This window comes from Conger conger, chromosome 19 (genome assembly GCF_963514075.1).
Source record: "Conger conger chromosome 19, fConCon1.1, whole genome shotgun sequence".
Lineage (NCBI taxonomy): Eukaryota > Metazoa > Chordata > Actinopteri > Anguilliformes > Congridae > Conger > Conger conger.
In genome coordinates, this window is record NC_083778.1 from 9,456,129 (window position 1) to 9,469,618 (window position 13,490).

At 48.9% G+C, this 13,490-nt stretch overlaps 1 protein-coding gene across 5 annotated transcripts in view; it reads right to left on the reverse strand.

Annotated features, from left to right (window-relative positions):
• The window catches only part of LOC133118908 (kinesin-like protein KIF21A), a 43,533-nt gene that overhangs the window by 5,871 nt on the left and 24,172 nt on the right, over nt 1-13,490 (reverse strand). The window contains exons 10-30 of one of the 5 annotated variants that reach the window (XM_061229192.1): nt 13,305-13,368; nt 12,937-13,110; nt 11,876-11,923; nt 10,045-10,132; nt 9,574-9,694; nt 9,036-9,224; nt 8,468-8,667; nt 7,490-7,597; nt 7,234-7,302; nt 6,624-6,769; nt 6,301-6,445; nt 5,520-5,714; nt 5,176-5,277; nt 4,906-5,071; nt 4,344-4,364; nt 2,687-2,744; nt 2,521-2,575; nt 1,787-1,977; nt 933-1,046; nt 637-675; nt 17-159 (exon numbers count right to left, since the gene is read on the reverse strand). In XM_061229192.1, coding sequence (XP_061085176.1) covers nt 17-159; nt 637-675; nt 933-1,046; nt 1,787-1,977; nt 2,521-2,575; nt 2,687-2,744; nt 4,344-4,364; nt 4,906-5,071; nt 5,176-5,277; nt 5,520-5,714; nt 6,301-6,445; nt 6,624-6,769; nt 7,234-7,302; nt 7,490-7,597; nt 8,468-8,667; nt 9,036-9,224; nt 9,574-9,694; nt 10,045-10,132; nt 11,876-11,923; nt 12,937-13,110; nt 13,305-13,368 — 2,436 coding nt within the window. The remainder of the gene's footprint in view (nt 1-16; nt 160-636; nt 676-932; nt 1,047-1,786; nt 1,978-2,520; nt 2,576-2,686; nt 2,745-4,343; nt 4,365-4,905; nt 5,072-5,175; nt 5,278-5,519; nt 5,715-6,300; nt 6,446-6,623; nt 6,770-7,233; nt 7,303-7,489; nt 7,598-8,467; nt 8,668-9,035; nt 9,225-9,573; nt 9,695-10,044; nt 10,133-11,875; nt 11,924-12,936; nt 13,111-13,304; nt 13,369-13,490) is intronic. The other 4 variants (XM_061229195.1, XM_061229194.1, XM_061229193.1 and 1 more) reach the window with 4 other exon arrangements.

The window sequence follows — 13,490 nt, forward strand, 5'->3', positions numbered from 1 at the left end:
TCTGAGCAGCGCTGACCCTTGGAGCCGGTGAAGAGCAGGTCGTCGGTGGCCTCCACACACAGCACGGCCTTCAGGTGTCCCTCCGCCACCTGCACGCACCGCAGCCCCGCCCCCGGCCCGGCCACGCTCTTCCCACACGCCACCGAGTTTATCACGCCCCTGGGATAGAGTGATACAGCCAACACCCCCATTACATTACCATTACCCAATTACATTACATTACCATTATGTTACATTACCATTACAGTTACCCAAACACATTACATTACCATTACCCAATTACATTACATTACCATTACAGTTGCCCAAACACATAACATTACCATTACCCAATTACATTACATTACCATTACACAAAACATGTTACATTACCATTACCCAATTACATTACATTACCCAAACACATTACATTATATTACCCACAAACACATAACCATAACCATATCCCAATTACATTGCTTTACCATTACCCAAACACATTACATTACCATTACCCAATTACATTACATTAGCATTACCCAATTACATCACATTACCATTACCAAATAACACTTCCAGGACAGGAACAGGAACATAAAAATCAACATGACCAGTAACAGGAACAGGAAGTGACTCAGATCTAACAGGGGAAATTACCTGTGCCCCTCCGGTCCAGAAGACTCGCTCTCATCTAAGCTGAAAGAGAAAAGCAAGGCGATGAGAGACAGAACAACCTTTCCACGCCACAGCAGGAACACTAGAGGGCGCTAGCCAAAGGCTCATGCAGCAGGAAGTTGCAACAGGAAGTCTAACATGACCCTCCCCAACAGAACTCTGTTCATTCTTTGCTTTGATTGAGTTTTAAGTATGTGTGAGTTTTTATGGTTATGAATAATGTTTTTTTATTGGTGTGCACTACAGCCTCCAGCCCACACGGTGGCGCCATCTCTTACTGTTTGCCCTCCTTTTCCCTGGCCCTGTCAGCCAGCGCCTGACCCTTCCTCCTGGTGAGCGGGGAGGTCTCAGGAGCCCGTCTGTCCACCACAGGCAGGGCTCTGGGACTGGGGCTGATGGGAAAACACACTCACAGTCCTGAGTTTGATACCAGCCAAAGGCCATCAACCAACAAACCACATTATTTGAATAATAAATCAATATTGACGAATGATTCCATCCATTATCTTAACCCGCTTATCCTGAACAGGGTCGCAGGGGGGCTGGAGCCTATCCCAGCATACACTGGGCGAAAGGCAGGAATACACCCTGGACAGATCGCCAGTCCATCGCAGGGCACACACACCATTCACTCACACACTCATACCCACGGGCAATTTAGACTCTCCAATCAGCCTAACCTGCATGTCTTTGGACTGTGGGAGGAAACCAGAGTACCCGGAGGAAACCCATGCAGACACGGGGAGAACATGCAAACTCCGCACAGAGAGGCCCCGGCCGACGGGGATTCGAACCCAGGACCTCCTTGCTGTGAGGCGGCAGTGCTACCCACTGCACCATCCGTTCCACCCTGACGAATGATTAATATTCTATATTGTACATGAATAAGTCCTTTTTCTTCTTTATGAAAAATGCCTTATTCATACTGCTTCACTTGTGTTGTTGCAATCAAAAGGACTGATACACTTGAATCATCTTATTATGTACATATGTTAGGCTTTGGAGAGATCGAGTGCAAGAGACTGAACCTGTCAAAAGTCTCCCTCTTCACATCAACTTCCGTTTCCAGCGCACTGTCGGGATTGGGACAAGGGGGCGGCCATTTTGTATGTGCGGGGTCAGTGTGGCCTACCTCCTGACCAGCTTCACGGGCAGGCCCGAGGGGGGGGCGACAGGGTCTCCGAGCGACTTCTGATCCCCCGCCTCCTGGGTCTCAGCCACTGGGAGGAGAGGGGCGGGGAACTCGCCGCCGGGCAGGTCGAGGGCGGGGTCGCTGCTGCTGGCGTACAGGAGCTCCATCTGAGTGGTGGTCCTCCTCCGGGCCTGCGCACGGTCACCACATCTTCATGTCACAATCACACACTGATTTACGGACTACGCCACCGGGAAATGTTGAGTTCTCCAGCTGGGCCGGTGTTAGAAATACGCCTTTTCCATCACCGGCTTGACTGTTGGGGAGGGCTTTGTGGAGCTCTGCGTTTTCTTATGGTTAGTGTGCGGTTAGTGTGCGGTTAGTGTGCGGTCAGTATGTGGTTAGTGTATTGTCAGTGTGTGGTTAGTGTGCGGTCAGTGTGTGGTTAGTGTGTGCAGTCAGTGTGTGGTTAGTGTGCGCAGTCAGTGTGTGGTTAGGGTGCGGTTAGTGTATGGTCATTGTACAGTTAGTGTACAGTCAGTGTATGGTCAGTGTGCGGTTAGTATGCGGCTAGTGTATGGTCAGTGTACAGTCAGTGTACGGTCAGTGTACGGACAGTGTGTGGTCAGTATGCGGTTAGGGTACGGTCAGTGTGTGGTTAGTGTGTGGTCAGTGTGTGGTTAGCGTATGGTTAGTGTGTGGTTAGGGGTCAGGGGTTAGCTGGAGTACTCTACCTTACTCCTCGGCCTGGTCTCTCCACACAGTTTCATGAGGTCCGAGGCCAAAGAGCTGAAACAGAGGAAGGATGACACTGGTGAAATCATTTGAATTATTAAACTATATTTACACAGGGACGGCTGAGGGACTGGTGCTTTGTGACCAGGAAGTTGAGATGCTCACCTTCCTTCAGCGGAGGGACTCTGGGCCGATTCATCGCTGCTGCTCTCCTCACCTTCCTCTGCACAAACCAAAGAAGAAGAAAACGTTTGCACGGCTTCGATCCACAGCTGCAGTAACACACAGATATCTTCAGCGTTTCAGGTTTCGTGACAATGAACTTACAGCTTTGTCTTTTATTTTGATCTGTTTTTTTCCACCTTTACCATCTAAACTCACACACTGGCCCTCAGCGTTATGAGCCGGACTTCAATGTGAAAATACAATAAGGCAAGCAGAGGCATCTCCTCAGCTGAGAAGGGTGAGAAGATCAGGGGTCAAAGGTCAGGTTACGTTGATGAACAGGGATTCGCGGGCGGAGAAGGTGTCCAGGGGGAAACATTAGTACGAGGCGTTCGGTTAGGACCCTCTTTCAGGTGCTGACAGGAACCAGAGAGGAACAGTTACTGGGTATCAGAAGCTGGGGGTTGGGTCAGTGGAGAGACAGTAGGGGGAAGTTTAGTGCCGTGACATGACATGCACTTCTTCGCTGTGTTACGGCCTCCATTTCGGTTTGCTGAGACCGGCGGCCATTGGGAGAGCAACAGACAGGGGGGAGGCAGAGAACGACTCCATTTCACAGTGACCACGAATGCACTCCTGACCATTCAAATCAAGGACGTCATCCACGATTCCTTTCTCACTCGACGGCAATCAGACGCATTTGTCTGCTTCACACGAAACCTTCCCTTTCATCACAAAAAAAAAAGCTAATTCCGGTCTCAATGAAATGACTCACTGTCCTGATTCCGGCGTTGTCATGACAAAGACTCCATTTTAACCCTTTGAAGAGTTGATTTTTTTTCTGGATTCTAAGTCAGTGTTCTAGAACTCCATTGCTTTCAGTCACCAGCATTGATTGTGACATCAGCATTAGAATTCTGCTCACATTTGTGACATCACACCATTAAAGAGTTAACTGCACTGATTGAAGCCACGGATGAAACAATGAGCTAAGACTTGGCAGCCAGGAGATATTAACCGACAAGCTTCTTCATTATGAAGCCCACCAAGAAAAGGTTTAGGGCCGTTTTCAGTTTAAGGCCGAAAGCACACCAAGCTCAGGAATGACTCATTTATAATTTGGGGGTTCACGTTATAATTTCAAAAGGACCATTATTATGCTAATTAGACTAGCTCATATTAGCATAACCATCTTTAGATATGCCTTCTTCGAACGGAGTTAATTTAATTTCTCTTCAAAAGGCTCCCGCTGACAACGAACAAAAGCCAACGCTTGCCTAGCGCGTGCGGTAATTACGCGTCTCTGCTGACAAATTAAAAATAAAAAATTCAAGTGATTACATTGAAGCCGTGCCTTTGGGTAGCAGAGCTTGTTCTTCTCAAAGACTCATCTGGGGATGCCTACTGGTGCTGTGACGATCTCTGTAATGTGTGGGGACTGAATGAACCCGCAATGAACTGAATGAAGTCCCTGTACAAAACGACTGAAGAACGCTCATTTGTCCTGATACACAGGGAACGTGTGGAGTCCGGAGTCATGGGATTCCTGCGTTCCGGCTTTGAGGGAATGTTCTCTGCTTCCGCCCTGTCACACTCACGGGCTGCCACTAGAGGGGGCTCATGCACTCGTTACGGCGTCTTCTCGTCTTTTACTCACCGTCGGGTACGTTACCCAGTTCTGTGCAAATTCAGGCAACGAAGGAAACAAAAGGCAACACAAAAAAATCAAAACACATGTAAAGGAATTCTCTAAAATGCTAAGACAAGTATGTGGAGACCTGCTGAATCAGTTGGATTCGAGAGACGAATGGAAGACAGTTGAGAGCAGGAGAACTTGATCGAGTATCCCGGCTTTGGAGAAGAAATGCGCAGCTCCTGTTGCATGCGGACATTCAAAGAAGTTCACTATGTCTCTTTCCAAGTTCAATCACCCAAATGCAAGAAGGCAATGAACCTTTACTGCAAATGTGGGAAACTGAGAGGGTCAAGTCGTCAGGGAGGGTGGTTCTGTGTCACGTTCTGGTTCTATTCTCCGGTCGGAACCCTGCGAGCCGAGCCAACGCCCGATCAGGCACGGAGACCCGAACCTCGCACCAGAACCCATTACATTACATTACAGGCGTTTAGCAGACGCTCTTATCCAGAGCGACGTACAATGAAGTGCAGATCACACAGGGACAAGTGTGAAGGGGACCGTAGAGGACACCGCGCCCCGATACCTTGCAGGGCGTTCCCCAGCAGGGCGTCCAGCTCGGGGTTGAACTCGGCCTTCTCCTTCAGCATGTGGAAGAGCAGCTGGTTCTGGGTGGCGCTGTTGATCTCCGTCTGTTTGAGACGGCCCTCCATCACCTTGACCTGGGACTCCTTCTGAGCTGCCTGGAGGCCCTGGGGGGGGAGGGGGTAAAGTTTAGTTCTTTTTCCACCTTTGTTTCTGAGAGTGTAGCCTATTTTGTTTGTATTTTGTTTTTGCGTTTGTCTTTCTATGGTACCTTGTTGATGGCCATGGACAGGAAGTGGTCGAGCAGGAAGCGTGACTCCGACAGGGTGCAGGTGCTGATCACCGAGGTGACGTCCACCACGCCCCCTTCGTCCTGCAAGGCGGGTAATTCCGCAAGAACGTACACACATTCCGCATTCCATATGCAAATATTCCACGCGGAACAGGAGGTTCTTTGGAATGTCAGTGTTCCAGAACATTGATTTAAATTACCAGTAGTGATTGTGACATCAGCACAACTAGTTAAACTAGCATTAGAGTACTCAGTAAGAACATTCTAATCACATATTTATGACCTCACACCATAAAGGGATGAACATTCCAGACTTGTGATACCTTTGCCTCCTCCATCTGCATGATGTTGGCCTGGCAGTCGGCGATGCTGTCGTTGACGTAGTCGATGTTGGCCGTCAGAGCCTCCACCTCCTCGCTGAGGGACAGGCGGGTCCTGTCTGCGTCGGGCCCCTCCGGGGCCACCCTGTCCCTCTTCTTGGATGCTTTCTCCCTCCGCTTGGTCAGGTCTTCCCTTTGCTGTTGGCGGAGGCAGGCCAAAGGGAACAGCTTAAAAACTAACGCCATTTAAAGAGGTCTTACAAAGGTCTACTGATTAATCCAGAATACAGGAGTATAATAATGCTATTGGGAAAATGACTACTTTACCCAGAATACAGGAGGATAATAATGCTATTGGGAATATGAATACATTACCCAGAATACAGGAGGATAATCATACTATTGGGAATATGACTACATTACCCAGAATACAGGAGGATAATAATGCTACTGGGAAAATGACTACATTACCCAGAATACAGGAGGATAATAATGCTATTGGGAAAATGACTACATTACCCAGAATACAGGAGGATAATAATGCTATTGGGAAAATGACTACATTACCCAGAATACAGGAGGATAATCATACTATTGGGAATATGACTATATTACCCAGAATACAGGAGTATATTAATGCTATTGGGAATATGACTACATTACCCAGAACAGGAGTATATTAATGCTATTGGGAATATGACTACATTACCCAGAATACAGGAGTATATTAATGCTGTTGGGATATGGTTTCTCCATGCAGATTACGGCAGTAAGGCGGGCACACCTTGAGCAGCCGGTTCATGTCTGCCTCCATGTTGGAGATGGTCATCCTCTGCATGATGATGTCACTGATACGCCTCTCCAGCAACTGCCATTTGGTCCGCGCCCCCCTGGTGGTGTACATGCCCACCATGCTCCTCTGGTTCTTCCTGCTGGCACACATGCACACCACACACACACACGCACACACACACACACACATACAGTGGCGTTGTCAGTGACTGTAGTCCTATGAGTGACTGTAGTATTGTAAATGACTGTCGTATTGTGAATGACTGTTGTACTATGAATGACTGTCGTATTTGAGTGACTGTTGCGGTGGTGTACCTGGTTCCGTTTGACGCTGCGGAGCTGGCAGTGTGTGTCCGCCCCGCGGGGGTCCGGGAGGAGGGGTCCGGCAGAGGCTCAGGTAAGCTCACCTTGCGGCTCACCTTTCCTGACGTAGGCCTCACCTGACGCCGGAGTGCTGTCACCTGAGAGAAGGACGGATGACCACAGCTGAAATTCTGCTCTGAAATCCTATAAGACAGCAGTGTGTGAGTCTGAGGTTCTGTAAGACAGCAGTGTGAGTCTAAAGTCCTATAAGATGCCAATGTGTGAGTCTGAGGTTCTGTAAGACACCAGTGTGTGAGTCTGAGGTTCTGTAAGACACCAGTGTGTGAGTCTGAGGTTCTGTAAGACACCAGTGTGTGAGTCTGAGGTTCTGTAAGACACCAGTGTGTGAGTCTGAGGTTCTGTAAGACACCAGTGTGTGAGTCTGAGGTTCTGTAAGACACCAGTGTGAGTCTGAGGTTCTGTAAGACACCACTGTGAGTCTGAGGTTCTGTAAGACACCAGTGTGTGAGTCTGAGGTTCTGTAAGACACCAGTGTGTGAGTCTGAGGTTCTGTAAGACACCAGTGTGAGTCTGAGGTTCTGTAAGGCTCAGTTTCTCTCACCTCCTCAGTTTTCCTGCGCAGAATCAGCTCCTGCTGTCTCTTCTGGGCCTCCAGCTGTTTCAGTTGGAGCTGTGGGTCAGGAGAGCACAGAGAGAGAGCCCTGTTTACCCCGGCACCAAACTCACTCACCCGAGCGCTCAGAAACAGCACACCCAAAATACACCTTCACACTGCGGCACAGTCGGAAATCTACACACACGGAGGGAACGAGGAGGCGACATCACAGAGATTCGGAGATCACGACACCCTCGCTCACCTCCTGTTTGCGCTGGTCCTTCTTTAACGTCGCGATCTCGCGACTCCTCTTCAGCTCCTTCATGCGGTTCTTCTCCTGGTCCTCCTTCATCTGCTTCATCAGACGGACCTGAGGGGACATTCATAAACGGTTGGTAAATGGTTGGCATTTATGTCGCGCCTTTATCCAAAGCGCTGTACAATTGATGCTTCTCATTCACCCGTTCATGCACACACTCACACACCGACGGCGATTGGCTGCCACACAAGGTGCCGACCAGCTCGTCAGGAGCATTTGGGGGTGAGGTGTCTTGCTCAGGGACACTTCGACACAGCCCGGGCGGGGGATCGAACCGGCGACCCTCCGACTGCCAGACGACTGCTCTTACTGCCTGAGCCAACGTCGCCCCAACGTTCACCACTTAACACCGTGGACCTGTTAACCATTCATCGCCTTTTATCACTCCGAGACTGTCTTCAGTGTTACGGCCCCCTGCTCTGTGCTACTCCTTCTGGTGTTACTTCACAGGTGCCTAGTGGGCGGAGTACCAGGCTGTTGGCTCGATTGGGAACACCTGTGTCCAGATGTTAATATGTGCCCATCTCTTGTCTAAAGGAGGGTAGCCTCTCCCCACATACCTGAGTTATTTTTGGGTTTGCATCAGACAACATTACTTTTCACACATCCACTCACGCCCACTATTGATGCAACCGACTTCCACACTCCACATTTGTCCTTTTTCTTTGGTTAATTGCTTATTTAAAATAAATTTGACCAAGTTGTTTTTCAACGTGTCAGTGTGTGTCTCCCTTTTTGTCACGGCCAGTGAGCCGGGTGGTGACATTACCATTCTCCATTTAACACTGTGAGACTGTCTTTACAATTCACTAGTGTCTTTACCATCAGTGCAGCTGTTGGGCCCTACAGTAAGGCCTTTAACCCTGTATTATCCTAGCCTAGGCCAACCGACTGTAAGTGACTTTGAGCCGTAATGGCCACCTTGGTTTTCTTCATTTCGCCCACGTCCTGCTGGAGCTTCTTCAGCTGCCTCTCGTACTGCGACTGGTTCTTCAGGAGCCGGGCGTGCTCCTTCTGTGCCGACTGCAGCTTCTGCATCTCCTTGTTCATCACGGTCAGGCGCTTCTCGTAGTCCGTCTTGATCTTCTTGGCTTTCTCCTCAGTGAACGTCTCCACCGAGCCTGAGGTGGGGGGAGGGTGGGGGGCACTGAGTTTGTCACAGGGTCGTTTGCCACATTTATGACAGTTTACATTGCCAACCCTTACATTAGAATACGTATGTCGACCCGATGTCAGAGATGCATATATGACTGATGTCAGACACGTGCATATGATGTCAGAGATGCATATATGAGTGATGTCAAGACACGTGCATATCGTGTCAGAGATACGTATACTATACGAGATGTCAGACATGTATATGTGACGTCCAAGATGAGCATGTAAGAAGTCAGACATTTGTGTGTGATGTCAGAGATGTGAGTATGATGTCAGGGATGCGAGTGTGTGATGTCAGAGGTGCGTGTGTGTGAGGTCACAGAAGACACACCCATGTTCTGCAGCACGCGGTCCCTCTCCAGCTGCGTGTCTCGGATCTTGCTCTGCAGCATCATGAGCTTCTGCTCGTACTGCTGTTTGAGCGTGTGCAGACGCCGCTGGCTGTTCTCCAGCTCGTCGATCAGCTTCTGCTTGATGGCGATCTCACATGTGATGTTGGCCAGGTCCGCCTGGAAGTCCTCTGTCACGGACAGGGCCAGAGACACGTGAGGGCCAAGCCCATTAGCAGCTTAGCAACTTAGCGTAGCTCAGCTAAGCAAGCCTCTCAAGGCTGGTCATGTGCCTACACTCTCAGAAATAAAGGTACATAAAGTGGCTAAAAAGTATCATATAGGTCCATACAATCGTTCCCCTAACCTGCAATATATAACTAATTTAACCTTTTTTGCTTGGATTGTGATTTAATCCGATTAACTTTTAGTACTACTGTTCTTTGTTATTGTCTTATCTGTAATCTATGTTTTATTGACTTTAATGTTTATTTATTGTTGCTGCAGTCTTGGCCAACAGACAGACCCCTGTCATCTTACCTTTCTCTTCCAGCTCGGAGTCCCCCTCGTCCGAACTCTCGTCCACCTCTATTTCCTCCTCTTCTTCATCCTCCTCTTCCTCATCTCCTTCTTCATGATCACTTCCTTCCTGTCTGTCCTGCTGATATGTACACAGGTGCTTATAAAACAGAAATGAACAAACACACAAACGTGGGCACATATACAGTACAGACAGGTACATTTACAAAACACAAACACACACATGCACACACACACACAGAAACTTGCATACGCAGATACACACACACAAACATGAACGCGCGCAGACACACACACACTTGCTAACACGCATGCACACACACATGCACACACACAAAGAAACTTGCATACGCACACACATACACAACACACGAACAGACCCATTATAATGGTAAATAAAGAACAGAGCTGTTCTAAATGACCAGTCAGACCAGACGTCAAATGAGGAGAGACAAATTAGCATAACTGTACCATCTCTGCTTCCTCATTGGCTTGCTCAGACAGCTCTTTCTCCAATCCCGTGTGCTGCTCGTTGTCAGGAAGCTCCTCTTTGACGACACTGTTAGAACACAGGGGGCACAGTGTGACCTCAGCACATGGAGATGCTTCCTGTGCCACAGCCAATGGGGATCCAAACCCATCAATAAATAAATACAGAAACAATCCTGACTGCTCATTCAAACCAGACGTCAATCCTCTGCTTATCTCAGCCATTCTGTAAAACTGTGTAAATCAACTGTAACATATAAACTGTCATATGAAAATGAACAGTAAATGATACACTGTAGTAAATGTACACGGCACAGTGCAAAAAAACATTATTATTACTAATATTTATATTATTATAATTATTATTATTGCAGCTCTATGGATCATAGCACTTCTTAGTGTAACATGTAAAGCATTTAGAGTATAGAACACACAGCCTAAATGCAATGTATAATCAATAGCCCACCGCTTAGGGCAAAGCGCTATAAACAGAGAGATTATTATGAGAAATTAATCCCAAAATCAGGTGATGTGATTGTGGAACATTATTGTCCAAGATGTTAGTGGGTGACTGAATTTCATGTTCTTGAGAAGGAGTGATTTGAGTGATTAAGAAACAACCATTTAGACTCCCGTGGAGGCTGAAAGGAGAAAGTTAGCATGAGAAACGAAAATGTCAACCTGTCACCAAACCACAAGTCATAGCCTTCACACCCGAGTGTGAATTCATAGAGCAGCACAGTGAAAGCACTTCCACCCATAATGCAGCAGTGGCCGGTGTATCTGCAGTTGTTGATAGGCTGTGCTGCGGAATTAACCACCCAGCTGAAACATTAGTAGATATGATTTAGGGGTTATGGGAAAGGGGACATGGGGTCAGGGACGGGGTTCATGAGATAGGAGCTACGATATTGGGTTTCAGGGTTACAGGTTAGAAGACAGGGGTGAGGGAATCTGGGTTAGGGGTTAAGGGTTGAGCGATATGGGTTAGGGAAAGGTTAGGGGTTAGGGGAAATAATATAGGGGTTAAGGATAGGAGATGGGGTTTAGGGAATAGGTATGAGGGATTCAACGTTAAGAGATATGGGTTAGGGAAAGGTTATGGGTAAGGGGTTCAGGGTTAGGGGATAGGGGACAGGGATTAGGAGTTAGGGGACAGGGGTTAGGATATAGGGGGTATTGGATAGGGGACAGGGATTAGGAGTTAAGAGATATGGGGATAGGAAATAGGGAATAGGAGATAGGGGATAGGGCTTAGGGGTTAAGGGATAGCTGATAGGCCTTAGGGTTTAGGGCTTAGGGGATAGGGGATAGGCCATAGGGGATAGGGCATAGGGCTTAGGAGTTAGGGGATAGGGGATAGGGCATAGGGATAGGGGACAGGGCATAGGGCATAGGGGATAGGGCTTAGGGGATAGAGGATATTGGATGGGGGACAGGGATTAGGAGTTAAGAGATATGGGAATAGGGAATAGGAGATAGGGGATAGGGCTTAGGGGATAGGGCATAGGGCTTAGGGGATAGGCCTTAGGGCTTAGGATTTAGGGGATAGGCCTTGGGGGATAGGGGATAGGGCTTAGGGGATAGGGGATAGGGCATAGGGCTTAGGGGTTGGGGGATAGGGCATAGGGTTTAGGGGATAGGGGATAGGGCTTAGGAGATAGGGGATAGGACATAGGGCTTAGGGGTTAGGGGTTAGGGGATAGGGGATAGGGGATAGGAGTTTGGTTTGTTGAGAGCAGACAGGCCGCTGCAGGGCTCGATCCGGGTGCCGAGGCTGGATTGGAACGGGAAGCAGAGACAGGGAGCAAACCTGTCATCAGCACTGTCCTCCTGCTGAAGCTCTCCCAGCGTCTGGAGCCTTCGGGAGGGAGGGGAGTCATTACATTACAGCTACAACCTCTTATCCAAAGCCACTCACATTCTGACAGCGACTGGAGCCTTCAGGAGGGGAGTCATTACATTACAGCTACAACCTCTTATCCAAAGCCACTCACATTCTGACAGCATCTGGAGCCTTCAGGAGGGGAGTCATTACATTACAGCTACAACCTCTTATCCAAAGCCACTCACATTCTGACAGTGTCTGGAGCCTTCAGGAGGGGAGTCATTACATTACAGCTACTACCTGAAGCTCTTATCCAAACCCACTCACATTCTGATGAGACTAAGCAGGGGGCAATTCCCTCGAGAGCAATGTGGGGTTAAGGGTCAACAGCTGCACAGATCTTATTGTGGCGACACTGGGGCTTGAACCACCAACCTTCCGGGTCCCAGTCATTACGTTACATTACATTACATTACATTACATTAACGGTATTTGGCAGACGCTCTTATCCAGAGGGACGTACAACAAAGTACAACAGTCAAGCAACTTAGCTACTGGGCTACAGGCTACAGTCAATATGCTTGACGTATGCTAGACAACGTGTAGTATCTCTACTAATTGCGATTTATCAAAATGTTATGCACCAATTTGTACTGCGGCCTACTACCCTCTGTGTCAAAAGGCCTTATATCTCGGCATGCAGAAAGTCGGAGGAAAAAGGCAATGTTGGCAAAAAGGCACCTATAATGACTAATTTCAAACCACACGTGTTCCAGAGATTACACCTCTCAGTCTGCTACAGTGTCTCCCGGTGTGTTATAGCGCCTCAGCTTCAAACACACACACACACACACACACACAAACTGAAAAGGGTCAAGAGTAATGACCAAAACCACACTCTTCCAGAACAATCTGAACTTGCTGGCAAACTCGTGCTCCGTTGCCGGGGCGACGGCCGAGCTCCGGGACGACGGCAGACCGAACTGAGCGCGCTCCGTCGGCAGACCGACTGAGCACGCTCCGTCGGCACGGCGACGGAGCCCTACCTCTTCTTCTTGCGGCGCTCCCTCTTGCGCAGCTTCTCCACGTCCTTCTTGGCCATCTGGATGATGTCGGCGGGGTCGTTCTCGGGGCCTCTGTAGAAGGGCGAGCGCGTGGCGGCGCGGGACAGGCTCTTCCGCAGGTTCCCGTTCATCGACTCGCTCTCCAGCAGCTTCGCCCTGCGCCCAGAACGGCCGTCAGCCAATCGGCACTGCTTCACTGAACAGCCAATGAGCACTGCTGCACTGAACAGCCAATCAGCACTGCTGATAACAGCCCATCAGCATTGCTTCACAGAATAGCCAAATAGCACTGCAACATGTCTAAGAACTGTCACCCAGTCAGTAGAGTTAGAGGGAGTGGTTAGAGGTACCTGAGCTCCTCGATCTCCTTGATGTAATTCTCAATCATGTTCCCGATCTCCTCACTCCCCTCGCCTGCAGAGGGAGGCACACACAAACATCACACTCCACACACAGAGAAGTGAATCTCTCTCTCACTCACTCGCTCACTCGCTCACTCGCTCACTCGCTCACTCGCTCACTCACTCACTCACTCA